The sequence below is a fragment of the Stegostoma tigrinum genome, chromosome 17 (assembly GCF_030684315.1).
Source record: "Stegostoma tigrinum isolate sSteTig4 chromosome 17, sSteTig4.hap1, whole genome shotgun sequence".
Lineage (NCBI taxonomy): Eukaryota > Metazoa > Chordata > Chondrichthyes > Orectolobiformes > Stegostomatidae > Stegostoma > Stegostoma tigrinum.
This window is the reverse complement of record NC_081370.1, coordinates 22,480,643-22,507,988: the sequence shown is the minus strand read 5'-3', so window position 1 is coordinate 22,507,988 and position 27,346 is coordinate 22,480,643. Positions and strand designations below refer to the sequence as shown.

The 27,346-nt window shown below is 41.7% G+C and overlaps 2 protein-coding genes across 2 annotated transcripts; both read left to right on the top strand.

The window, feature by feature from the left end:
* Positions 1 to 6,101: 6,101 nt before the first annotated feature.
* Positions 6,102 to 19,283, top strand: zgc:172145 (Ferritin light chain, oocyte isoform-like). Its single transcript, XM_048545760.2, has 3 exons — positions 6,102 to 6,514; positions 15,576 to 15,722; positions 17,347 to 19,283. Exons 1-3 carry the CDS (start codon positions 6,347 to 6,349, stop codon positions 17,644 to 17,646), a joined length of 615 nt encoding a protein of 204 aa, XP_048401717.1. The 5' UTR covers positions 6,102 to 6,346; the 3' UTR covers positions 17,647 to 19,283.
* Positions 19,284 to 21,763: 2,480 nt separating this feature from the next.
* myod1 (myogenic differentiation 1) lies at positions 21,764 to 24,272 on the top strand. Its single transcript, XM_048545759.2, has 3 exons — positions 21,764 to 22,604; positions 23,011 to 23,086; positions 23,575 to 24,272. Exons 1-3 carry the CDS (start codon positions 22,095 to 22,097, stop codon positions 23,814 to 23,816), a joined length of 828 nt encoding a protein of 275 aa, XP_048401716.1. The 5' UTR covers positions 21,764 to 22,094; the 3' UTR covers positions 23,817 to 24,272.
* Positions 24,273 to 27,346: the final 3,074 nt, after the last annotated feature.

Genomic DNA, 27,346 nt, shown 5'->3' with positions numbered 1-27,346 from the left:
CGAGCAGTAGGGCAATGCATGCAGTACATGCCGTGTGATTACCATGTATGCTGCTGCTAGCACATAGCACTTGTGAGCAATTGATGTCAGCTGTCCTGACAGACGACTGCTGACCAGCAAGTCAAGATAGCAATGAAAGGCATGGCAAGGAAGGCAACGCACAGCAGGGAAGTTGTAAACATCTAGGTAGATACTGAGTGAGTAAGTATTAAGAAGGCAAGTGGGCAGCCCTGAGGCGCAACCTGGTGAAATCCATGATCTAGGTGCATGCTCCTACACACAAAGTATCTGCACAGCAGCTAATTGTTGATACAGCCCAGAGTGCAAATTAAAGAGCAGGAGAATGCTGCAGGTGGATTGGTAAGGTGCCACAAGGGTTCTGAGAAGCCTGTGGTTATCAGATGCCATTGTCTGTAGCCATGTGGTACGCAGTGTTGACCTGGAATGTGCCTTGAGACATTATTGCAGGGTATGCAAAATGGCAGCCCAGAGAAGCAAGCAAGCAATGATCTGAAGTTGACAGGTCCCTACTCTGAACTTAATGTCAGGAATTGTCAACATTTAGTTTACTCACAGCAGGTAGCAGAGTAGGATTCTGCATATTCATAGGGTGAAGTTCGCTATTAATGAGGCCAAGAAGAACAACTAATCCCTGTTGATTAGCATCTCACTGATTTCTGGTGAGAATCTCATCTCAACACCAGAACTCTCTGAAAATGCAACATTAATTCCAATTAATGTTATTTCAGCATTTGGGTCACAAGCATTCTTCTACATTTTCATGGAGTAAAATTATAAATGAATTTATAAAGAATACATTTATAATTTCTCCACTGTCACAAATCAAAACACAGCATCAAGGTATAGTTAGAAACAACGGTTGTTTTGACAAATTTTTTGATTACTTTAGTAGAGGTATTAATAAAGTTACTCTTGTGTTAAACAGCAGGTGGTTGAACATCTTAGCAATATTTCTCCTGTTATTGAGAAAGGCCTTACTTGACTTCTCACTTTATCCTCCATTTCTCACTATAGCCTATGGCATTCAGACCCTTATCGGTTTCACCCTTAATTGCAGAAATAGAAGAACTTTCTGTGAAGATAGAAGAGCAAATTTCAAAAGTCTTGCAGTATTCTTTGATTTAATTACTTTATGGTGCTATTGATTTAAGCTAACATCATGGATTGACCCACTTCTCTTTGCTAACCATTTCTCTTGAAAAGTCTGGGAGGTTTGTGATTTTGGATTCAGTCCTGCACTATTTAGGGGCTGCAGTCATGGGCCTGCCTTGAGTGTGCTGCATCTGTGTCTCAGCCTTACCCAAGAAGGACAACTTTCTGATTCTCTGAAATTCCAACAAGCTCTTTTATTTATGCAGTATTATGTAGAATGCTGATTTCCATAATACAAGTCTCTAATATTATTGTTCCATCCTTTCTTCTCAGAGTCTTTGTAGCATTTCACTTCTGATGTCAGTGTTAGATCATTTTACATGTCATTATATTTTCGCGAGTGCATTCTTATTACTTTGCAGCATGTCTCTCTGCCCCATACACTATCAACTGATGGACATAGCATGCCTTTCAACATCCACTTTGTTGCCTATGACTCGGAACAACCTTCAAATCAAACACAGAAAGTCACAAATCTGAACATCTTCTGCTGTTTGTAACAGACCCGTCCTTCATCATAGGGTAGGAGTATCTCCTGCTAATACTGTCTTATCTCACCATTTGGGTCACAAGCATTCTCCTACATCTTCCTGGAGTAAAATCATGAATGAATTTAGAAAGAACATGTTCATAATGTCTTACTGTCACAAATAAAAACACAGCATCAAGGTGTAGTTAGAAGTGATGTTTGGTTTAAAAAGTTCCTTGATTGTTTTAGTAGAGACATTAATAATGTTAGTACTTTTGTTAAAACAGCAGACAGGTAAACATTACATCAAGGATAATGGGAACTGCAGATGCTGGAGAATCCAAGATAACAAAGTGTGTGGCTGGATGAACACAGCAGGCCAAGCAGCACCTCAGGAGCACAAAAGCTGACGTTTCGGGCCTAGACCCTTACATCAATATGTTTAGCATTGCTTTGTTATTGACACAGATATAACACTAGTGTGTAAATTAATCAGTCTTTCATGATCAGTTTCCCAGTCAATTCAGTATGTTCTCTGACATTGAAATTATTCAAAACGGTTTGAGGCAAAATTAGGCTACAATGATACTATTATGTGAAAAGCAATAAACTTGTTTGAAAAGCAATAAACTTTCATAACAGACAAAACAGAACAGTAAATTTACGCACAACATGATGCCATAAACTGTTGTCATAATAAGCAAAAAAATTTCTGGGAGGGCATCACCCACAATCTCCAATCAGAAATTTCTCAGTGCTCTGAACCAAGTACGATTTATATGCATTTGGAGAGGTAAGGAATGATTAGGGATAATCAGCATGGTTTTGTACAAGGGAAATTGTGTCTCACAAACATGATTAGGTTTTTTTTGAGGAAAGAGCCAAGGTGATTGTTAAGGGCAGAGTGGTACATATTGCTTACTTGAACTTTAGTTAAGCCTTTGACAAGGTTCCACATGATAAACAAATTAGTAAAGTTAGATCACATGGGATTCAGGGTGAGCTGGTCAATCAGATACAAAATTGTCTTAACGGCAGAGAGGGCTGGTGGAGCTTGGTCCTTTGGACTGTGACTAGCATGTTCCACAAGGATCGGAGCTGGGTCCACTTTTGTTTGTCATTTATATAAATGATTTAGGTGAGAATATAGAAGACATGGTTAGTAAGTTAGTGGGTGACTCCAAAATTGTTGTGATAGTGGACAGTTAAAAAAGGTTACTTAAGATTACAAAGAGGTTTTGATCAATTGTGTCAATGGGCTAAAGAGTGGCAGATGGAGTTTAATTTGGATAAATGCAACCTACTGCATTTTTTGTAAAACATACAAGGGCAGGACTTATACAAAAAAAATGAAGGCCTTGGGTAGTGTTATAGAACGGAAAGACTTAAGGGTTCGGGTACAAAATTCTTTGAAATTTGTGTCACACGTAGACAGGGTGGTTAAGAAGGTGTTTAGCAAGCTTGCCTGCATTGCTCAGACCTTTGAGTGTAGGAGTGGGACATTATGTTGAAGTTGCACAAGATGCTAGTGAGGCCTCTTCTGGAGTACTCTGCCAAGTTCTGGTTGCCCTGTATTAGGGAGAAGATTACTAACCTGGACAGGGTTCAGAAGAGATATACCAGGATGTTGCTGGGAATGGAAGGTTTGAGTTATAAGGAAAGGCTGATTAGGCAGGGAGTTTTTTCACTTGAGCAAAGAAGGTTGAGCAGTGGCCTTAAAGAGGTTTATAAAATCATGAGGGTATAGATAATGTGAATGGCAGGTGTCTTTTGCCTAGTGTGAGGGATTTCAAGACCAGGGGGCATAGAGGTGAAAGATTTTAAAAAGGCATGGTGGGAATTTTTTTAACACAGAGAGTGGTTCATATGTGAAATGAACTTCCAGGGGAAGTGGTGAATGCAGGTACAGTTACAATGTTTTAAAAAACATTCAGAAAAGTAGATGAATACTAAATATTTGGTGGGATATTGGTCAAGCTAGGTGAAACCAGTTTATTTTGGGATTATGGTCAGCATGGATTGACTGGACCAAAAGGTCTATTTCCGTGCTGTATGACTCTGAGTGAATGTTAAAATAATATTCTGTACTAAATCTCTTGGTCTGTGCCCGTCTCTCACCCTTCATAAACTTAAGCTCATCCAACGCTCTGCTACACATTTCCTAAACCATACCAAGCCCCTGTTCATCCATCACCTTGGAGCTGTTGATTATGACTCCCAGTCATCAATATCTGAATTTAAAAGTTTCCATCCTTGACCTCAGATGCTTCCATGTCCTTATTCCTATTTCTCTCTGAAAATACCTTCAGTCATATAGCTGTCTAAGATCTCTGCACTTATCCAATTCTGAAATCTTGTGCATCCTCAATTTTAATCTCTTCACTGGTATTCAGTGGGTATTTTATTTATTTGATTTATTTACTGTCACATGTATGTTGTTATAAAATACAGTGAAAAGTGTTACATAGTGTCGCCACACTCCAGCGCCATCTTCAAACACAGAAAAATAAACCAATACATGGAATATGAAGTCAGAAAAATGAAGAAATGAAGCGTCCAACTTTACAGTCCTTTTTGTTGAGTGCTTTGTCATGGGCCAAGGGCCATGGTAGCCAAGCACATAGAACATAGAACATAGAACATTACAGTGCAGTACAGGCCCTTCAGCCCTTGGTGTTGCGCCGACCTGTGAAACCAATCTGAAGCCTATCTAACCTACACTATTCCATTATCATCCATGTGTTTATCCAACGACCATTTAAATGCCCTTAAATTTGGCGAGTCTACTACTGTTGCGGGCAGGGCATTCCACACCCTTACTACTCTCTGAGTAAAGAGCCTACCTCTGACATCTGTCCTATATCTATCACCCCTCAATTTAAAGCTATGTCCCCCCGGCTAGCCATCACCATCCTTGGATAAGCATATGGATAATGATGGGATGGTGTAGGGGAAGGGGCTTAGATTAGTTCACAGGTCAGCACAACATCGAGGGCCGAAGGGCCTGTTCTGTGCTGTATGTTCTATGTTCTATATTCTATGAAAAAGGCTCTCACTGTCCACCCTATCAAATCCTCTGATCATCTTGTATGCCTCTTCTCTTTAACGAAAACAGCCTCAAATCCCACTGCCTTTCCTCATAAGACCGTCCCTCCATACCAGGCAACATCCTGGTAAATTTCCTCTGCACCCTTTCCAATGCTTCCACTTCCTTCCTATAATGCAATGACCAGAACTGTACGCAATACTCCAAATGCGGCCGCACCAGAGTTTTGTTCAGCTGCAACATTTTTTTTTGAGTTTCTGAGCCATGAGGTCGTGTTGCAGGGGACATGCCCCCTTTGTTGTGGGTATAAATGTCACCACTCCTTGGTGCTATCAAGGAGTCCCCGCTTTGAGTTAAACAACAACAACCCTGCCAGGATTCCACATTTCAGGAATATCGCAGCCAGGAGTCCATGCTCTGGGCACCACCTCCACTGCAGCCCACAACCTGCCGGGTTCCCACTCCAGGAACAGTCACTGCCGCAGCCAAAGACCCACCGAGTCTCTGAGTTTATGCTTCAGACCTACCACAGCAAGGAGTCCTCACTCCAGGCACCATCACTGCTGTAGCCAATGCCCCGGAAACACCACTCCAGCTTCCCCATGATGTCAGAAGATAAAGTAAGGAAAAAGGAGAAAGAAGAAGATGAAAGGAGAGAGAGACAAAGATGCAGCCAAACTGCAGCATGCATTGACCACGTTTCCATTGAAAAGATTTGAAAATACTGAATTGATTTTCCTTATTAAAAACCAAAACTGTGCTTTCAAACTTACAAAGGCTCCTAGTTGGAAAGGTGCTTTCCCTAAAGACTAAACAGGAAGAAATCTGTTACATTGCTTGGTGATCAACACAAACCTGTAGGATTTTACAGCTACATTTCAAGTAGCCATGTAGCTAGAATTTATTGTTATTGTTTTTAAGTGAAGTGGCCTGTTGAAGCATGGTGTTAGCTTATTACACACATGGAGGCATATTGCAATGATTGAAGTAAGTGAATAAAGCAATCTTCATCTCTCCGAATCGCCACTTGGACCCCTTCAAATAGACTGAACGCCAACAACAGATATAAAATTTAGATTGGTTCCTGTTTCTTCTGTGACAATATTGCTGGAGTTTTGCTTATCTATTGTACTGACAACCCACCAATAGCGTTTCACAGCAATAATCTGCTGATTGTCATTGATGCGTGACAGAATAGTTTACTTCAAAAAAAATCAAGGGAGGGCATATTTCATTTCTCAGTTGGGTGTTGTAGGTATGCGTTGATCTGTCAAGTCAGGTTTCATTCGCTTTGAATGGGACTGTCCTGTGCAATCTCTGTGGATGTGTTCAGTGGACCAGCTACTTACGTGTAATGCTGATGACTCAATACAGATTAAGCAACAATTTTGCCAAATGGTGGGAAATGTTTGAACAGCTTGAAAGTTCCTATCCCCTCCCTCCCTGACAAGCTGCCCGTCAATCGCAATCTATTTCATGCTTCGTTTATGATCACTTCCAGCTTTACGCTTGTGACCCCTTGTGATCGCATCATCCGGATGAAGAAGCTCGGTTTGAACTGGAAGAGGAAAGTACATGTCCTGTTGCTGCCTGGAGCCTCGCTTCGCTGACACGGCTTTACATTCGGCGATTTTGTGAGTGCAGCTGACCGGGTGCCAATGGAAGAACCGAAAGGGAAGCGGCAGAAGACCTGCCTGCCCATCTGCTCCTGCCACCAGCTGGTGCCCGGGACTCAGGTGAAGCAGAACTATCCTGGCAGTGTGGAGGAAGCAGTGTGCGGGCTCGTCACCCTCTTTTACGAGCTTTCCTACCGTTTCCAGGCTTTGGTAAGATGCCTTGAGTGCTGGGGGTGGGGTGGGGGGGGGGGTGGTGGTGCTGAATTTGGGTCTAGTTAAAGGGAAGGCCAAGATAACCAGATGGGGCAGAAGCAAAGCAGCTCTGGGCAGCGACAGATTATTCAGCAAACTCGGCTCCTCTCTGCAAAGGCGACTCGGCACAGTTGACTCGAAACTTTGCTTTCTCTCCACGGATGCTGCCAAACCCGTTGACTTTCTCCAGCAATTTCAGTTATCGTTCCAGGTGTTTGGAGAGTTGTGTGCTTCCTCGCTGCAGATTGAAGTTGCTGTAATCGGGATTAGACGATTGTTTTTAACCCGTGTAAATAACACGGTTGCATCAAAAGTTGCTGGAAACTCTCAGCAGGTCTGGCAGCATCTGTGAAGAAAAGATCAGAGTTAACGTTTCGGGTCCGGTGACCCTTCCTCTGAACACGTTCCGCGTTTCTTCCTTCACAGATGCTGCCAGACCTGCTGAGCTTTTCCGGCAACTTCTGTTTTTGTTCCTGATTTACAGCATCCCGCAGTTCTTTCGGGCTTTGTTTTAGTTACACGGTCACCCTTATGATGTGGGGGTGCGGGCAATGGAACTTGCAGTGAACCTGCTTAGTTCCAGATCTTGACACAGGGATTTGAAGAATTTTAAAACTTTTCACAGTTTGTGCTCGTAGTGGGCGGAGATATATGTTTTAAAAAATGCTTGACAGAAATAGAGAGAAATGTCAGTGACATTTCTGAGCCCTGAGTAGAGAAAAATACTTTTATTGTGAATGTCAAAAATGTGAACCTTTTTATTTTAATTCATTGAGTTAAATATATAAAACAAGTGTGCTGTGTGCAGTATTGAAGATTACCTTTCCTCCAAAATACATTTTTAAAAAAGCACTCTATATTCCATTATTAAGGAGGTATTTCCTGCCGTCTTAATATTATTGATTTCTGTGGCGGTTAATAAAAGAAGTTTGACCCTACTTTGATGAGAAAGTTCAGTGCTAAAGTCGGGGTTTACAAAATGCCTAAGAAGGTCCATCGAGCTTCCTGAGAACTTTAAATTACTTAAATATTTTTAGAAGATGGATCCTACCACCTGTCATCTCAAAATACTTACACATGTGAAATACCCTCCCAGTGAAGAAAATCAGTAAGAGGTGACCAAGCATGAAGTAAAAGACACTGCTTGTCTCTGTACTACAAGTACAGTGACCAGTGTCAGGCTTTGATACAATCTAAAAATATGCTAGTCTCAACAAGATGAAATCATCAATATCTTTTATTGATTAAGTTTTGTGATTGTTTATGTTTAGCGTTAGATTGAAGTGAATACGGGAGGCCCTGGCTCTTACTGTATTCTTTTATTGACTTAACTAATTGCGGAGTTGCAGGTACTGTAAAATTATGACAGGCTATTTTTCAGTAGAAATGCACCGAATTGGAATTAAGCGGAGGCAGCTTGAAAATGGAGCAATTCAATTATGTGTCTACTGGAGCATTCAAGATTAGTCGTATGGGAATGGCCAGTGTTTAGTTTTGAAAATATATATTACACTACTGCAATTGTTGAGCATATGGGAGGAGCTAAAACCTAAAGAGCCTGGCCCTGTAAGTGACAGACTCATTTACAGCACAGAAGGACATCATTTTGCCCATCAAGTTAATGTCGGCTCTCCGCCAATCAATCCAATCAGTGCCTTTCCCAGCTCTATCTGCATTGCCCTGCAAGGGTTTTCTTTCTGAAGCCCATCAGTTTCCTTTTCATATCATTTATCATCCGTATTTCTACTACTTCATGGGCAGCGAGTTCCAAGATATTACCATCTTTTCTTAGTGATTTTCACTGACAAGTACTTTGGTGTGAATTTTGAGTGAAACGTCAATGTTAATTTAAAAGCTAACATTTTACTACACATATAATCCAAAGACTCATAGATGCATTTGGCAATAGTTAGTGGGCAGATCTGAGTGAAATTGCCTTATTCACCACACTGCTACTAAGTCATGAAAATGTTTGCTATTTTTTATTGTTATAGGTCAGGTGGGAGCATCTTGAGTTTAAAAAGTGTCCAACAGATTGAAATTTGCATCGAACCCAACACTGAAGAAGGGTCACTGGATCTGAAACATTAACTCTGATTTCTCTCCACATATGCTGCTAAACTAGCTGAGTTTTTCCAGCAATCTCTGTTCTTGTTTCTGATTTCCAGCATCCGCAATTCTTTCGGTTTTATAAAACTTATTACAAGATTTCTTTCATAAATCATGGTAGCTAAAGGCAGTATGCTTCAATATATTCTGAGACCATTGAACTGCACCTTTGAAAACATTAGGACCTTCAAAATTGGAGGAAAACTTAGGAAGGATTAAAACCAAAGAACTGCTGTAAATCAGGAATAAAAACAAAGTTGCCGGAAAAGCTCAGCAGGCCTGGAAGCATCTGTGAAGAAAACAATCAGAGCTAACGTTACGGGTCCAGTGACCCTTTCTCAAAACCGGTTCTGAGGAAGGGTCACTGGACCTGAAACATTAACTCCTTTTTCTCTTCTTCAAATTCCCCTTAAAATTCAAGAATTGACTGCATCTTCAATAACCAGTTCAATTTCTTTCTCACTCCTGTTTAAACCCGACTTCCAAATGTCAAGCTATTTTCTTTTACATTAAAAGTTGTTGCACTGATGTTGTAGCAGTGGTAATCTGTCCTCACATTAACACAGCTTGTCAGGGCTCCTGTAGAAGTCCGAGGAGTATGGTTCTGAGGAAGGGTCACTGGACCTGAAACGTTAACTCCTTTTTCTCTTCACAGATGTTGCCAGACCTGCTGAGCTTTCCCAACAACTTTGTTTTTGTTAGGAAAGATTAAGTCTGGATTATTAGTATCATTACGAATTATCACTATTCAAATTCTCTGCAAAAACTTTTGCAATCAATGTCATTACAGTAGATAAGTTCACGACCATTAGATCCTGTTATGACCTAATATGTAAAAATCCATACTCCTCAGACTTCTACAGGAGCCCTGACAAGCTGTGTTAATGTGAGGACAGATTACCACTGCTACAACATCAGTGCAACAACTTTTAATGTAAAAGAAAATGGCTTGACATTTGGAAGTCGGGTTTAAACAGGAGTGAGAAAGAAATTGAACTGGTTATTGAAGATGCAGTCAATTCTTGAATTTTAAGGGGAATTTGAAGATGAGAAAAGAAATATCACAATGTGCTATGCTGATGGAAACAGGTAAATGAAGGTTCCTTACTGAAGAAGAAAGCATCAGATTAGACCAGAATCAAAGAACAGAGGAAACAAATAGAAAAGTAAAACTTAAGGGAAAATGAAATGATACAGAGAGATGTGTAGGCCTTGGGGAGGAGTTTGAAATTAATGCATTTGAGAATGGGAGCTAATAGGGCTGAGAAAGGAAAGGACCTGTTGTTGAGAAGACCTTCATCTGGGATAGAATTCAGGTCAAAAAATAACAGATGTGTTGGAGTTTAAGAAGAGTAGAAGTTCTGAGGCCTTTGAGCAAGTTATTAGAACAGTTAAGTAAGAAAATGGCATAAACAGAGTTTTAGCAGAAATTGGGGCACAACAGAATCGGACTGGACATTTCAAAGGTGGAATAAAGCAATCTGGTCACCCTTAATGTAAAATTTAAAACTCATCTTAATATTGAGTAGAAGTGGGCAAGGTAATAGCATAACGGTAATATTACTGGAATAGTGTGGTCCAGGTTACTGCTCTGGGCCATGGATTGAAATCCACCAACTGTGGGAATCAAATTTAAATGAAGAATTCTACAATTGAAGGCTTGTTTTAGTAATCATGGCCATTGAACGTATTATCAATTGTCATTGAAAACTCATCTAGTTCACTAGTGGTTTTTAGGAAAGGAAATCTGCTACCTTGACTCAGCCTCGCCTGCTTGTGACTCCAGACCAGCAGAAATGTGGTTAACTCTTAACTGTCCTCTGGCTTTATTTGTGACCTAGCAAATCACTCAGTTCAGAGAAAAGTAGAGACAAGGCAATCCATGTCAGACATTCCATGAAAGAAAAGAAACAAAAAGCTATATACAAGGTGAACAAATGATTAATTACACCAATATTCATTATTTCACCGGTATGTCCTCACTTTATTTGGGAACAGTTTTCAGTACTTGTTAAGCCGTTTCATTCTTACATTATTATTTTGGTGTGTTGCTAAGTGCTCCCAGCAATAATCACGTGGTGATGTAACATCACACAACAAGTCCCTTCCAGCATCGGCTGCACAGCTTTCCTGATCAACGCCTTTTGTGATCATGGCTGTCATAGTGAAAGTGCATTGTGAGATTACTCTTAACTTTCATCATGTTAAATCCATGTAATCATTACAGCCCTGCATAGAAAACGCATTGCTAGTGCAAGTGGTAAAGCTTCTCAATGTAAGTGACAGAGTCAAAGTGTGATTCTTAATGTGGAATATAAAAGCAGCAATGTGCTTCTGAGACTTTATAAAGCTCTAGTTAGGCCCCGTTTAGAATACTGTGTCCAATTTTGGGCCCCACACCTCAGGAAGGACATACTAGCCCTGGAGCATGTCCAGCGGAGATTCACACGATAATCCCTGGAATGGTAGGTTTAACGTATGATGAACGGCTAAGGATCCTGGGATTGTACTCATTAGAGTTTAGAAGGTTGAGGGGAGATCTAATAGAAACTTACAAGATAAAGCAGGTGGACACTAGGAAGTTGTTTCCGTTAGGCAGAGAGACTAGGACCCGTGGGCACAGCCTTAAAAAGGGGGTAAATTTAAAATTGAAATGAGATGGCATTTCTTCAGCCAGAGAGTGGAGGGCCTGTGGAATTCTCGCCATGGAGCACGGAGGAGGCCGGGAACTTGGATGCCTTCAAAGCAGAGATTGACAAATTCTTGATCAGACAAGGAATCAAGGGCTACATGGAGAGTGCAGGGAAGTGGAGTTGAAATGCCCATCAGCCATGATTTAAATGGCGGAGTGGACGTGATGGGCCGAATGGCCTTACTTCCACTCCTATGTCTTATGGTCTTATGGAACTAGTCAGAATTAAATAAAGTAAAAGTGGTAATCATGCTGTTAACAGCATTTGCATCCTGGATTGCCACTGCCAACCATGAATGAAATCAGTGAGAAAACCACGCCGCATTCTGCTGCATTCAGCACCAAAGAGAACATGGCAACACAGCAAAGCAATTTAGATAATGAAAGACAGGCTGATGATGTGGCCTGATGGTCTTCATGAGAAGATCATGCCAATCAGACTTGCCCTTATCCAGTGAAGGGTATCAATTTCTATGAAAACATCAACAAATAAGGGAGAGAGCTCTATTATAAGCCCCAGTGAAAAACAAAAAACCTTTGATGCAAGCTGTGGCTGGTTTCATCATTTTATGGCATGAAACAGCTTTAAAAATGAACAAAAACAAAGTTGCTGGAAAAGCTCAGCGGGTCTGGCAGCATCTGTGAAGGAGAAAACTTCACCAGATCCGAAACGTTAACTCTGTTTTCTCCTTCACAGATGCTGCCAGACCTGCTGAGCTTTTCCAGCAACTTTGTTTTTGTTCTTGATTTACAGCATCCGCAGTTCTTTTGGTTTTTCGCCTTAAAAATGTATCTGTCCAGGGAAAACTGTGCATGCTGCTGGTACATTCCCAGAGACAGATCATACAGAATGGTAGCTACAACCCTGGCTGAGTTTTAATGCAGGTAAGGCAGGTCAGTATTGGAAATGATTGCTGTCAAGAACATAATTCTCTGTTAATGAGAAGAATGCTCCTAGATTTAAGATTGTGAAAAAGCACCTTGTTCTGTTGCTGGGTAGTGATGCAAATGGCACAGGAAGCTGCTTGTTTATCATAGCAAGAACCCAGAACAATGAAATGTTGTGTCAAGTCTCATCTCACTGTCGCATGGGATCTCACTGTAAGGCATGGATGACTAGGCAGATTTTCTATGACTGGTTCATGGACTACTTTGTGCCAAGGATTGCAAAGTATCATTCCAAGGAAAATTTGACATTTAAGATTCTTCTCATTCTGGACAGTGCTCATGGCTTGAACAAAGACTTCAAAATTGTGCTCCTGCTTTCGTAAATGACATTCATCATTCAATAGACCAGGGTGTCACAGTAAGATCTAATGCCTCCCATGAATAGGGAAGACTTGCTATACAGCATAAATTTGGGTTTAGGGAGTGATTCAGGGAAGGCATTGAGCTCAAGAATTATGGCAAGTGCTGGTGGATCAATACAGTGTAGATAAACAGTCATGTTTTACTTTATAAGGAACAGTGTGGCACAGTAGCTCAGTGGTTTATACTACTGTCTCATAACACCAGGGATGTGGGCTTGATCACAGCCTTGGGGTCTGTCTGTTTGGAGTTTGCATATTCTCCCAGGTCTATGTGGGTTTCCTCTCACAGTCTAAAGATGTGCAGATTATGAGGTTTGGCCATGCTGAAAAATTACTGTGTGGTTTTCAGGAATGAGTAGGTTAAATGAAGTAGCCATGATAAAAACCCCATGCAAGGTTTCAGGGGTGGGGTGCGAGGTGTTGGTCTGGTTGGGATGCTCTTCGGAGGGTTAGTACAGACTCAGTGGGCTGAATGACACCATAAGGATTCAGTGATTCAAGTAAGAGTCAGAACGCCATCAGAATTTGGTGAAAATTAGGGTGGAAGTGAGAAATAAACTGTAGTGTTGTCAGTTTGAAGATGCAGTTCAGAGTAAGTTGCATATAGACAGGAAAACTGGATGGATTAGGAAGACCGGTATTCTCTTTTGTAACAAGGCCTAGTTTTCACCACAGCCCTTGCTCAGAAATGTTGTCTCTTCTGTCTTAAATGTATAGACATCGTAATCTCCAGCTTTCTCTTCAATTTCATCCACTTCATCACCTACCTAGTCTTGAAACCCCGTCCAGCCTTGTAATCTTCAATTATTTTTTACTCTGTCAGTTTTTATGAGCCCTATTTTCCATTTCACCTTCACTATCTGATTGTTTTTACTAAATCTTCTCATTGCTCCATTTTTGACCAGAATTAAAGGCCAATCTTTTCAGCCAAAATTTCCAATTAAGTCTTACCATTCATTGTTCTGTGCTTATGCTCTGCCCCAGAAGGCAGCGGAAGCCAAGTCTCTGGATACTTTCAAGAAAGAGATGGATAGAGCTCTAAAAGATCGTGGAATCAAGGGTTATGGGGATTAGGCAGGAACAGGATACTGATTGTGGATGATCAGCCATGGTCGTAATGAATGGTGGTGCTGGCTCGAAGGGCCAAATGGCCTATTCCTGCACCTATTGCCAATTGTCTATTATTGCCTTACTTCATTCTCTGCAAAGTGCCTCATGGTAGATTCTGCATTTCAAGGTATAATTTGTGCAGTTAATATCTTTAGAAGTTATTTTGATGAAATGTTGAACAAAATTCCTGTCGTACTATTTTGAAGATGTGGAGGTGTCACAGTTGCACTGGAGTGGTCAAAGTCAGAAATCACATAACACCAGGTTATAGTCCAACAGGTTTATTTAAAGACACAAGCTTTTGGTTTAGGTTGGTGTAAAAGATTCCAGAGTACAATTCAAACAGAACTGAGTTCCTTTGCGCTTCTCAGTCAACCCTGCCAGAAACACATTGATCGGTTATTAATTCCATCACCATTTATGAGACCCTGTGTAAATGTATGCCTCACCGGCATGCAACACAACTACATACCACTTACAATGAAATTGTGCATGTATCACATTGCCATATAAATACAAGTCTGTCCCTTTCTCTGCACCTAGATATTCCTTGATATTTCTAATTATGTGGAGAAGAGAGAACTTGTGATGTTTAGCCACTAAGATTATCTATTAAATAGTATGCCTCTACAGAGGAAGTATCCTAGTGCCATAGCAACAAAACAAACTGCTTTCCCAGTCACCAACGACAGTGGAATGTTCTTGACTATATGTAAAATTATCCATGCTGCCCGTATTCACAAAATACTGATCAAATTGAATCAACTTATAACAGCCCCACCACCAAGCTCCCAATCATCGACAAAGTGTTGAGATCTTTCATCATTAGTGATATCATTTTTTTTCTAAATGTATTGTTTCATGAGCTACCCTTGGAAAGATAAACCTTTGCCGTTAACCCTGTCTGTGCCCCTCATCATTTTTTAAACCTCTATAAGGTAACCCCTCAGTCTGCGATGCTTCAGGGAGAAAAGTTCCAGCCTATTCAGCCTCTCCTTTTAACATAAACCTTCCATTTAGGGCACACCTATTTCCAGCAAAAAATGCAAACAACTTCCTTGACATTGAGTCGCCTCAACGTCTCAAAGATCCCCATCGTGAGTATCTTTGGAGTCTTCAAAAGACCAGAACATTTTTAATGGGAGCAATGGAAGCAAAGGCTAAGTACTCTGCAAAAATAGCTCTTTTCCTGATCCCTCATTGATTCTACACTATCTATATGGCTGTATGGAAAAATACTCACAAATCCTTGAATAGGTGCAACTGCGCTAACATTCAAGAAGTTCGGCGCATCCAGGGCACAAAGGTCCATTTGATTGTTAGAAATATAAAAAGAAATGAGCAAAGGAACAGGAGCAGGCTATTCATACCCTTGAGCCTATTCTGCCATATAGTTCGACCATGGCAATTTGCACTTCAGATCCAGCTGCCCACTAGGTTTCCTAATCATTGATACAATTAGCTAATAAAACTTTATCAGTCTACATTTCTAATATTTTCAAATGACCTAGCCTGTATGGCTTTCTGGAGGAAAGAACTCCAGACTGCACAAACCTTGGGTCAAAGAACAATTTCTAACATTTTGTGTGATATATCCAGCCTCAACTTTTCTTCATTAGCTACTGGCTCGTCGCTTTTGTTTTTTTAGTGCTTTGATCTAGCAATGTTATAAAATAATGCAGTCAGTGATCTAACAGCACCAGGAGTTTCCATCCACCTGTGTGCAGAAATAGACAGTGGCTGGTGATCAAGTGACCATCACTCACTCTATCTGTTTGGTGTTTCCCTTCATTGTCAGGCAGAGATCTTTGAACAAGATGACATTGCTTTGCCCAGGGTTTCTGGCTATTTCCGGCAAGTAGCTGAAGAAGAGGAGCAGAATGCAAAAACCTTAATTGACTACCAGAAGGAGCGAGGTGGTCATTACTGTGCCAAGGACATTAAGGTATTGCCACATGTTTGACCAGCTCAGAACTGAGTCAGCAGCAGATAAGAATTTCTGACTGTACCTTAGCATACCATGTCAAGAAAAGTATACCTATCCAAAAGCAGTTAGATCTGATATTGATAAATCAATTGGCTAGTGTGTAATATGACTTCTGATATTTACAATTATCACAGTATCATCCAGCTCAAAATTATGTGGATGGACCTGAAAATCCTTATATAGGACTGGAATGGTGTGAAAGATTAACTAGTAAATTTGAAGTCATGCAAAAAAACACAGCCAACACCAGATTCTTCTGAATCACTTGCTCTAGTAACAGTTTGTGATTTTGAAACTTGATCATATTTCCTTAAGAGAGATATCAATAACTTATCATGCAGATGAATTTGTTGCATGGAAGTATGTTCTTATTAGCAGGTCTGCTTGCTGGCCTTTGGGTCAAATGTAGAAATGAATTACACAAATAAGCCGTAGGAGAAGATGAGATATATGTTGTGGTGCTGAACCCCATCAGAAATTGTTGGCTTATTCAATCAAATGATATGCTGAAAGAACCCTACAACTTAAGGACATGGGTAGAAGATATTTTTCAAAGCATTGTGCAAACAACTACAATTATAATAAAAGCACTACAGCTACAGTGTGCAATGTATATTAAGGAGGCGATGATGGCTATTTTACCTAAACTATTTAATAATTCTGAATTTCAAACAGGAAAAGGTTAAAATGATGTCCAGCTCACAATCTTCATTTATTTACTTCTTCCCCTATCCATGTGATTAAATGTTGCTGTCATGTACCACAACAGTTCAATACCAACTGTTACTGACAAATGATGCTATCAACATTCAATGTTGAATACTATAAACACCTGTATCCACAGCCATGTCTGAACTAAATTGCAGTCCAATCTAGCAATGATTGCATGTCTGTGTGACAGGCCTTATGCATCCAGTCCATAAGTATTAACAAGAACGTAGGGGCATCAGTGGAGGCATTTGATGTTTATATAGCATTTTCCCTGACCGCTTGACATGCCAGACTTGCTGACAACCAGTGAAGCACTTTCTCAGCATAATCACTGTTGTAATAAGGTCCTCAGACATCAGCTCCCAAATATTTATGAGAGGTGAAGACCGGCAGAGACACACAAAAGAAAAAAAACTTACATTTTCATGGTGCACTTGATAGTGCACAAGCACTTGATATCCCATAATGTTGTACAAATTAATTAACTATCATGAAATGTGATCATTGTAAAAATGTAAGGAAAACAGTTGCCAATTTGTGTATCAACAATGTGATAATGGCCCAGTAATCTGTTTTGAGGTATTAATCAAGAAGTTAATAATGCTCAGGACATGAGGAACACTTTCAAAAAACAGTTTTGGGACCTCTGACAATGCAGCATTCCCTCAGTACCTCACTGGAATACAAGAACACCAAATGTCTCCTTGGTGAATTTCAATTGAATTCATTGCAATGGACCGCTATGCAAGATTCAAAGACACACAAGGTGTTTGTGACGTTTTTGCGGAGGTTAGGATAGCCAATGGGAAAACTCCACCCCAACACTTCATCTTTTTCACATGACTTTTTTGATATTCCTTTTTCCTTGCAGAAACCCAGAACTGAGTCAGTCCAGAACATCTGTCAGGCACTGGATCTGGCACTGCGCCAGTGGAAAACTGTGGCAACATTCTTGGAAGAATTGTGTGCACTGGGCAAAAGCTGCACGGACCCCCATACCACCAGCTTCATCAGAAAACAACTGCTTGTCCCCAAAATCCAACAAATCAAAGTGGTCAGTGACTTGATCACTAACGCTAACCGTCTGGGTTGTACAGATGAAGGGCAAGTTAGCTTTGGGGAATACCTCATTGACCGACTGCAGGAAGAGTTGGAGAGGCCACTGGCCTGAGTTGGCCATTATTTTTTTCACATTCCACTGGCCAGACATCACACCTTTCCTATTTGCGTTGTATCATATTCACTCCTTTAGAAAGATTCTCCCTTTTTCTAGGTTAAGAATTTAAATGCTCTTTTGAAAAGGAAAGAAGCAATTTATATATATATAGCTCCTGAAAGAGTATTATACACTCCATTTGGGTCCCAGCCAAACTGCACTTTGTACTATTCTCCAACTTTTCCATCCAGCAGTATGAGAAAAGGTAAGGGACCACTTACAAAGAATATTTAGGTACAAAATTCTCAAGTTATTTTTTGAATTAATAGTAAAGAATAGCTAGAGGTGAGAACATGATTTTGATTCAAATAGTTCTTTTGTTTAAATGACCTTCCCTTTTACCCAATGCATTGGTTGTATTATTTTTCTCCGTTATATCATTGGTTAATATCATCCTCGCCATCTCCTTAAACGGGAATTGTACTATTCGATATTTAGCTGACTAAGCTGGATATTCTTTGTGGTCTTTTAAAATGACCCATTTTTCTTCCCATTCGATGCGGATAAACCTCGTGACAGTACGATATCAAAGAATTATTTCCATGTTTTTGCAACTACAAAACCAAGACTTTTTGTGTCCATGACTGGACCCGAAATGTTAATTCTGATTTCTCAGATGCGGCCAGACCTACTGAACTTATGCTGCAAGTTTCTGTTTATGTTTTCTGCCAAGCTTGTCGTCCCTTCAACGAGCAGCCGAAGGGAACAAGCACTTGTCAGCCAGTACACATGGTGCTCTAATATATATTCCGCACTGCAGGTCACACTTTTAGTGCATTGATGCTGCTTCCTCGAGTTTGTTTCCATTTAAGTTCAGAAATTCACCCTTTATTTACGACTTTTGATTAGAGCAGTATGGCCAAGGTGTCTATTAGAAGGCTATGCAATGCTGTGGCAACACGTTTGATCACTTTATTTTCTCTAACTGTGCTGGTGTTAGGTGAAGCGGTGCCTAACGGTACCGTACTGAATGGCTTTGAGCTGTCCTGCACAAAATTATATTGCAATTCAGAGCAGGGTCTTCCACGAAAAAAAGACACCTAGTTATCCATAAGGAGCGGATTTTTGACTAAGCTTTATCAGCCTGGGTGGGTTTTTTTTGGGAGGGTAAATAACCCGTCCTCCCGCCGGGACTACTCTCTGTTCCCCAGAGAGACCGATAGTAACTTTTAATGCTCGCTCCAAAATGCACTTAAAATCTCTCAAGACTGAACCGAACATATCGTTTTATAACCGATTTAAAAGGCCAATGAATTTATGGGCAGTATATTCTTTTGAAAGCAGAGATTTTAAAATCTATTTTCTAAATATTTTCGTACAGCATTTTTTTTAAAAGAAAAGAATATTTTTACTGTCTTGCTAAACAATCAGTTGAAGGGCTGGTTCACTGTTGGTTCTGTAAATTGTGCTGTTGGATCTGGTTCACAGTATATTCCGTGCTAACAATGTCTAACGTCAGTTGTGCCAGTGAATGGGGTTTATTGCTGTGGTGGGGTTGCTTTTATCCTGGTGCGTTCATCTCATTGTTTCACAGTAGATTTTATAGCCATGTACCTGTGCCCAGAATCAAATAAAGAAACTGAGAAAACAGAGTCTTTATTGAAAAATCGTCAGGTGTCACCCTGGAGGGCGCACTTACAGCCGTTCGCCTGCATTCGGTTCAAATGTTTGATTTCAGAAATAGTCCCCGACCTCAGGCTTTGATCCCTGAACGCCCGCTATACGCGTCATTGGCGATCATAGGGAGATACCAAAGTGTGACAGTTCCAGCCCGCTCTGGGCGGCTCATGACCCCTGCAGCCCAGCTTTCTCCAGCGCGCTGCCCCCTTCCCCGTTCGCTCAACCGGGCCTGAGGGAAAGCCGCGCTGGACTCGTGTGGGGAAGGTTTATCGTTCCGTTGGTTCCGAGACGTCAAAGATCTCCGCTTGACTTTTTTTTGTTTAGCGTGTAGGAAGCTGTGAAAATGTCCGGACTGTCCCCGGGAAAGAAGTAATCCTACCAGATGTCAGAAAGAGAGATCGAAATTTCCCCAGTTCAAATCACGTCCAGCTGACTGTGTCACTGTGACAATTCACTGCTCTTCCCGAGAGTACCCCCACTGCCAGAGAGTAATAATTTTAGGATTAGATACAGTGCAATTGACTGAAGAGTTCTCCGCGTTATAAAATTGACCTCCCTCCCAAGTCGGTGGATAGACAGGAGAGTGACCCAAAACCGCAGTGGGAAAAGGGAGAATTACCAGAAAGGTTTTAAGAAGGAAGCTGAAAGTGAACGAACCGTAGAGAGTGGGGTCCGGGGTGGTGATGGGGCGGGGGGTTGTGGATGTGAGGCTGGCTGTAAGTGTTGTGGAGAGGGGCTGCTCTACAGATTAGAGAGAGAATTGAAGAGGCTCGTAGCGACAGGACTGAGAGTGAACGAGGGGCATTTCTAAAATGTGAGTCTTGGAGACGAGACGCCAGGAAACGGGAGCGGACGGAGGGAGGGGGGAAAGCAGACTTTTGGACGGTCTAAAGGCCATCCAGGAGAGTCACCGAGTCTGGAGGCGGGATGAGGACCAGCTGAGGCCCTCAGTGACTGTTCCCTGTGTATTGGTGCCTCGCCATCGCTGCCAGGTCTCCAGGACTGAGGGTCTGCACTGGGACATCAGCCCCCATCACAGTGACCAGGCTTGAGGGCCGACTCCAAATGGCAGTGAAACCCGCCAACGGACAAGTAACAGCCAGAACCAAGGCACAGCTGGTTATTAAACGTAGAATTGGGTTCATTGGAAAGTAACATTGGAACGATCTCATTCCAATTCCTAAGCAGAGAGTCAACGCTAACACATGGCGTCCTGAGAGAAACACTGACACAGTAACAGGACAAGGGAGGGACCTTGGCTCGGACATATAATACCTTCATTTGTCAACGAAAGAAAACCAGCAAAATATTCCCTGAAAGATGAACATTTATAATGAGTTCGCTCGTTAAGATCTAGTTCCTAGAATGTGGATAAACGGTTATTCGCGATCATAGGGTGGCCAATGCTACGTTGGGATTTTGAGCGAAGTGTATAAGCAGGGTTTGTTGACATGTAGATCACTGATTGTACAGTTCGTCTATCGGGTACGTCCACTTTCTGCTGTGTTGGAAGCGAAAAGATGACATACATAGAGAGGCAGAGGTCCAGTTACGCGTCAGGTTACTTGGGGCTCCTGCAGTACGTGTGTAGAGGGGCTGTTGATGCTGAGGCAGGTGGGAGTCTGCTTTGGGCTAAACACTCAGCCCAACGTCAATATTCTGTTGATCCTCACTTTGTACAGCAGGCTTCCTTCCCGGCCCTTCACTTCACCGTTTAGAAGCTAACAAGGTAACAGAAACAAAAATCGCCCCGGTTGATCACTTTCTAAGTATCCGGTTATAAGTTGGCTGCCTGGTTTGCAATGCCATTGCCAATTCTCCAGAGGAATAGAAAATACGTTCTTCTGATTTCACACAAGGCGCCAGAAAGTTTCATTTTTTCTAATTGAGGATTGAATGCCTAAATCTGGTATAATCTTTCAAAAAATAATTTTAACTGCAAATGAACGAAAACTCTATCTTCCGCCTATTTAGATGTGTGGGATCTTTAAACTGGAATCACTGCAGTCGAGGCAGGTGCACTGTGAAATACCCAATGGGCAATGTAACCACAGAATGTGTATTTCCATCGAACGTTTCAATAATTAAAATCGGACTGCGTTGGATGCTGCCTAGTTTAGTAAACTCGCCTAAATGTTCAAACAGCTCCGGCTTCCTATTACACTGAACCCAATCACACTGTTGATTTCGTTTACATCTTGAACGAAATTATGCCAAGCCTTGCCTTTTATTTTATTGCGGCGTTTTGAAACACACGCACTGGGAAAACCAGGTGTGGAGAACAACAAAGCAGAATGACTTTAAAGCAGAATAACAAACTCAATCTTTGACAAGAAAAAGCAAAACGAAAAGAAAAATAGCAAGAGATGAGCGCCAGCGGCTAACGAATTTGTACCTCATCTACGAGTTGTCAGGCTGGGGAGGAGGAGAAGGGACGGGTGGTGTGGAGAGGACGCTTGTTGCTGCTCTAACAGAGTACGGACTGGCTGGAACAAACAGAACTGCGCCAATGGGAAACGGTCCAGCCCCCTGTGTGTGCAGACCGCAGCGGGCAACCAGAGCTACTGATTGGTTCAGGGAGGAGCTTGGGCGTTGGGGGAATGTGCTCCACAGCCCACAAAGTTTGGAATAAAAAGGGCAAAACTTTCACTGGACACAGCACAGGTACAGAACAGTACGAGTGTGACAGCCCTAAAATCAAAATATTACCAGAGACGGGGAACTAGAAAGGCAAAGGGGGAAATCCTGTACACAAAGTTGATTAGGGATCGGGTCGTTCCAGTATGGAGATAACGGACACCTCTCTATGTTCCTTCTCATCTGCTGATGACTTCTATGATGATCCCTGTTTCTCTACTTCGGACATCCACTTCTTCGAGGATCTGGATCCCAGGTTAGTCCACGTTGGGCTGCTCAAACCCGACCAGGTGCCCACCGAGGACGAGCACATTCGAGCCCCGAGCGGGCACCACCAGGCCGGCCGCTGCTTGCTCTGGGCATGCAAGGCCTGCAAGAGGAAAACGACCAACGCCGACCGCAGGAAGGCGGCCACCATGAGGGAGAGGAGGCGCCTCAGCAAAGTGAACGAGGCGTTTGAGACCCTCAAGAGATGTACGTCCACCAACCCGAACCAGAGGCTGCCCAAAGTGGAGATTCTCAGAAATGCCATCAGGTACATCGAGAGTTTGCAGGCGCTGCTCAGGGAGCAGGATGAGAATTATTTCACAGTCATGGATCAGTACAGTGTCGACTCAGATGCCTCCAGCCCAAGGTCCAATTGCTCGGATGGAATGGTAAGAAATCTGCGACATGTAGAGATTTTTTACGCAGTGTCAGACATCAGGTATGGGGCAAGGAGTAGCATTGAGCCATTTGCTTGTGAACGATAGATTTCGTTGCTCTAAATTGTTTAGAAGACGTTGATGGCTCAGTATAGATAGACCTTGTGAAAGTAAGAATGTAGAAGTCATTGGACACTCCTTGTAAAATACAGCTGGAGTGTTTTAGATATTGGATACAGACCTTTCACACTTGTCTATGTTTTAAATCGAAACGCAAGAACGGTTTCGCTAGTTGAGTTGACTCCCACTTTTACCGGCCAGTGGAAAAAAAAACTCGACTCAGAAAGCATGAGAGTGGGGCAGGCCACACCAGTTTAGAGCACTGTGACTGACTCTGGTTCTCACATTGACTTTGTAGTTGGATTGCAGCGGGCCCACGTGTACCAGGAGAAGCAGCAATTTCGAGAACAGCTACTTCTCAGAAACGCCAAACGGTGAGTGAGTGTCCACTGGCGGGGGCGGTGGGGGTGGGTCATCACACCAGCAAAGGGCACAGCGGGATCCCATCCTGGGAAAGACACTACTGAACGCAATTCATCATCCCAATAAGCCCAGATGTATCGAGGTGTGTTTTTTTTTTGCAATGTTACCGTTTGTGGAGAGAAATCATAAATAAAACTCTCAATGCGAAATTCCTGACAAATAACGGAGATTGAAACCAATAAAATAGCTGACTTTGAAAAATGTTTTGTTTATATTCTTCACGTACGACCATGATAGTTGCGTCTAGTATCATTCACTGATATATTTTCAGACACTTTATGGTCTTCCCTTAATCGATTGACAAGTTGTCAGCGGTTAATTCGTTTCGCTTCTTACCGAATGACATTTATGTTCCTGTAGCGCCTCAGTGCAAAAACAAAACACTGACTTTCTCCCAGCTGTCATTAACTACCTGCTGACATTGCCTGCTATGTTTTAGATTCGAGAACCGGTAAAAGCTCCGTTATTTCAAGCCTGGATTGCCTCTCCAACATCGTCGAAAGGATTTCCACGGATCGGCCGACCTGTCCGGTTATGATCGTCCCGGATGGGACCATGGGGAACCCGTCATCTCCCCGGGAAGGTTCCACTTTGAACGACCCTACAGCCATCATCCCGTCGCCGGAGAACTGCACCCGCACCGAGATTCCCACCGACAACCCAATCTACCAGGTGTTATAACGCCTCAGGGTAGTCTCCACGCCCGTTTGTACCCGAGGATAAGGATTGGAGAAGACGTGAGAGGCAGCAGATCCAGAGGACGTTTCACAGCCAAAACCAGTTCGTAATCCAAGATCAGACAGACCACTTGACAAACCTCCCACCACAAGTAGTAAAGTCTAACCAATTACATATTTCATACTTGTCTGCGTTTAGGAACGGAAATGTGTTTTTTTTATTGCTTCTCCCTTTTTCTGAATGCATCCCAAGGAAAAATAAAAAAATCAAAAATGTACAAAAGATAATGTGGACCACTTTTTTGTAAAGCTTTGTGTATACTTGTAAATAAGAGTTGGTTTTTTGCCAATCCGTTGAAATATTTAATGTCGCTTGTTTATAGAAATGCTTGGTTTGATGTGCCAACTAAATTTATATATTTATATATTATCAGTGTGAATGCCAAGACTGTTTCAAGAAATCCGAAATAAATAAAAGTATTTATAAAAAAAAGTGTGACCTTTTCTGCACTGGTTTTAACCCTCCGGTCGGTGACTTGCTCCTGGTCGGAAATTTAAACTTGAGTTTTTGGCTTTCAATTGTGCAGAAAGAAGCGGAGGCTTTACCCAGGGAGGTGTGTGCGTGTTCCACTGCTGTTATTTTGACTCGGAATGGGATCGTTTTGAGTTCGAATATTGTCCCCGACGCGCACACACATACATATACACACAAACATCGCTTCACAGTCCCAGAACATTTCAAATAACGCAGCGCTTTGGTGCAGTGCCAGTCCGGGTGCCGCACTGTCGGGCGTGCCGACTGACACTGCAAACCTTTGCCTGTTTTCATTGAACAGGAATTCGAATTGAATCCTCCTGGTCCACAGTTAACCTTCAGATGAACACAATTCAAACGCATTGATAGTCCTTGTTTCTAACCTGTCTGCAACACAGCTTTTTTTGAAATAGCTAACCAACATTCATCTACTGGGGGACGTGCGACTAGTCATAACTGAAAATTATATCTATTGTGTCAACTGGAAGTAACTACTGACCTGTGTTGAAATGAACAAGATTGGTTGCGCATCTACAGTAGAGCGGAATAAACAAACACGGATAAACAAAACTATCGCCCATCGTCCAAATGTTCCTATTCCTGAAATTCTGAAGGTAAAATTCTGATAAAAATTGAATATATTACCAGGTGCTGATCCCGTTGCCTCTTACCCATTATATCATTTTTTTTAAAAAACGCCCTTAACTCATACTCTGTACCAGTTATAAACGCTTGGTAAGTGTGAATGGAACTCCATTCCCACACCTAAAAAAAACCCCACACTCTCCAGGGACCTGGCTTAGCAGCAGGAATTCATCAAGTCCAAGGCCGCTGAAATGTGCTTTTCGAAGCAGAACGGACGGGCTGGTGCAACGTGATCCTCAAAACATTGCGAAGGATCCCAAAATAATGGAATCCGATTATTGATCACTCGAAACTGCCGACCTCCATTCGGTCCGATGTATTTCGTCAGAATCAGAATTGCAAAGGCGTGAACAAGCCAAGTGTCAGTAAAATCTTAGTTCAAGCTAAAACAACATGTTGTTAGACGTAAGGATGTATCTGAATGTATGCGTTTTGAGTAAATTAAAATGTAGTCTGAAATTTATGCCCGTATGTTTCGGAAACATGTCAAAAGGACTAGTGAATGTAAATGGTTTGACTCATCTCCCAGCTTTGAATGTCTTCTCAAAAAGCAAACCATGTGTCCACTGATTCAGCAAAAGGAGGCACACTAAACTTGGCTGCCCGCCTTCACAGCATCACAGCGTGTATATAATCCATTTAAAACGCAGCGAATTTCACTTAAATCCACAAGCCATTTTAAATAGCAGATGTGCTGCTCTATTTCATTGTCGAAGGATGGTCTCAAGGCTATGGGCCGAATAGATGCGGTCTGCTTATGAATTTTGTTCGCCTATTTCACCTGCATTTGAACAAATGAGAACAATGCTAGTATCTTCTACAGCACAGGCTGCAGGTCATTTTTGAACCACATTAGCACAGAGCAACAGAAAGAGCCAGAAAACCACTCTCACAACTGGACAGTGAATCATCAGTCAGGCTTATGAAACCCCGTTTAATCCTACGGCTGTGTCTAGAGATGCTACTTTGCGACCATTATCTCACACGTTTATTTGGACAACTTGCATTATTTCTGTAAACTTCTTCAACACTGCCTCAATCATTTCAGGAATGGGGCAGTGCAGTACCCATCTTGAAATAATACACATCAAATATGAGGCTTCAACAATACATTAACATTAGCTGTCTGCTACTGAAGTGCACCCAGTTGAAAGGTTTGCTCTAACAAACCCCTCACAATAATTTTATATCCACACAACTTCTACACACATCGACTCCTTTCTTGCTGAGGCAGATTTCAATAGCACCAACACCACTGTTGCAACTGCTGGAAGGGCCCTTCTTCACATGAGATCTTTTACCTAATTCTATAAACACAACCATTCTGCCTGATAAGCAAGTCTAAACATTCATTCTATGCTTCTCTACTATTTACTACTGTTTAGAGCTGAGATCCCACCTTTATTGAAGCAAATAAGATTTTGCTGAATTCCCTGATTAATTTTTTCATTACTATCTCTTATGTTAATGATCTCTAGTCTTGGTTCTTCCAACCAGTGGAAGTTCTCTCTGTTTGTCTAATCAAATATTTTAATGCCTTTAAAAACTATTATTGGGTCAAGCACAAGTTTTCTTATTTCAACATTCTTTCCTGACAGATACAACCTCACATTTCTGATATCAGCTGTGTAAATCCTTTTGTATCCTCTCCAGTACCCGACAACATTTTACTGATAATATGTGGCACTGTCTGTAAGCGTGCTATGTGCTCCAACTCTTCATCTGGATAGGAGTTCTACAATTTTTGTACACGCAGTGAAATGCTTGAAGATTCACACAAGATATCCATTTTACTTTTTGTTCAACATTCTGGACTCTTGCTCCTTTTCTCTTTCCGATTGTGGCATCCATTATCTCTGTTGAGGTCATAATGTTCAAAGAAAGTTGTGGAATTGAACCTAGATCCATGGCGGGAAAATCCATCATGTTTCCATAACCCATCACAATTTACCAGAAGTTCAAGGCAAACCCTGCATAAATGACAGAAAGGCTGCTCATGCTGCTCCTGAAGGTTTTCTGGTGGACAATCCGCTATGGAATATTACCTCGATACATCTTAGCAAGACTAGGCTGAGCATTTACTTAATTTGGCCACTAGATAGTGGTTACACTACTCACCCACAGTTTGATCAGGACCTGGCATCTTGGCAGATGCTTTCACTCTATTGCAAAACATTGCTGCAATGACATGATCTTATTTTGCAGATTGAACGTCGCACAAGACTTTTAAACCATGACATCATGGTTACATAATGCATATGTACCAATCTGCTTTAAAATTGTCAGATTCTCATCCTTGTAAAAATTTGATTTCAATGATCAAAAACAATTCAAGAGTATTTCCACATAATCAC

Bases quoted from the DNA above. Each gene is read 5' to 3' on its own strand.
- zgc:172145 (XM_048545760.2), top strand. From the start codon at position 6,347: ATGGAAGAACCGAAAGGGAAGCGGCAGAAGACCTGCCTGCCCATCTGC. The intron at 6,515-15,575 runs GTAAGATGCCTT...CTTCATTGTCAG, and splicing joins CCTACCGTTTCCAGGCTTTG to GCAGAGATCTTTGAACAAGA. The intron at 15,723-17,346 runs GTATTGCCACAT...TTTTCCTTGCAG, and splicing joins ACTGTGCCAAGGACATTAAG to AAACCCAGAACTGAGTCAGT.
- myod1 (XM_048545759.2), top strand. From the start codon at position 22,095: ATGGAGATAACGGACACCTCTCTATGTTCCTTCTCATCTGCTGATGAC. The intron at 22,605-23,010 runs GTAAGAAATCTG...TTGACTTTGTAG, and splicing joins CCAATTGCTCGGATGGAATG to TTGGATTGCAGCGGGCCCAC. The intron at 23,087-23,574 runs GTGAGTGAGTGT...GCTATGTTTTAG, and splicing joins CTTCTCAGAAACGCCAAACG to ATTCGAGAACCGGTAAAAGC.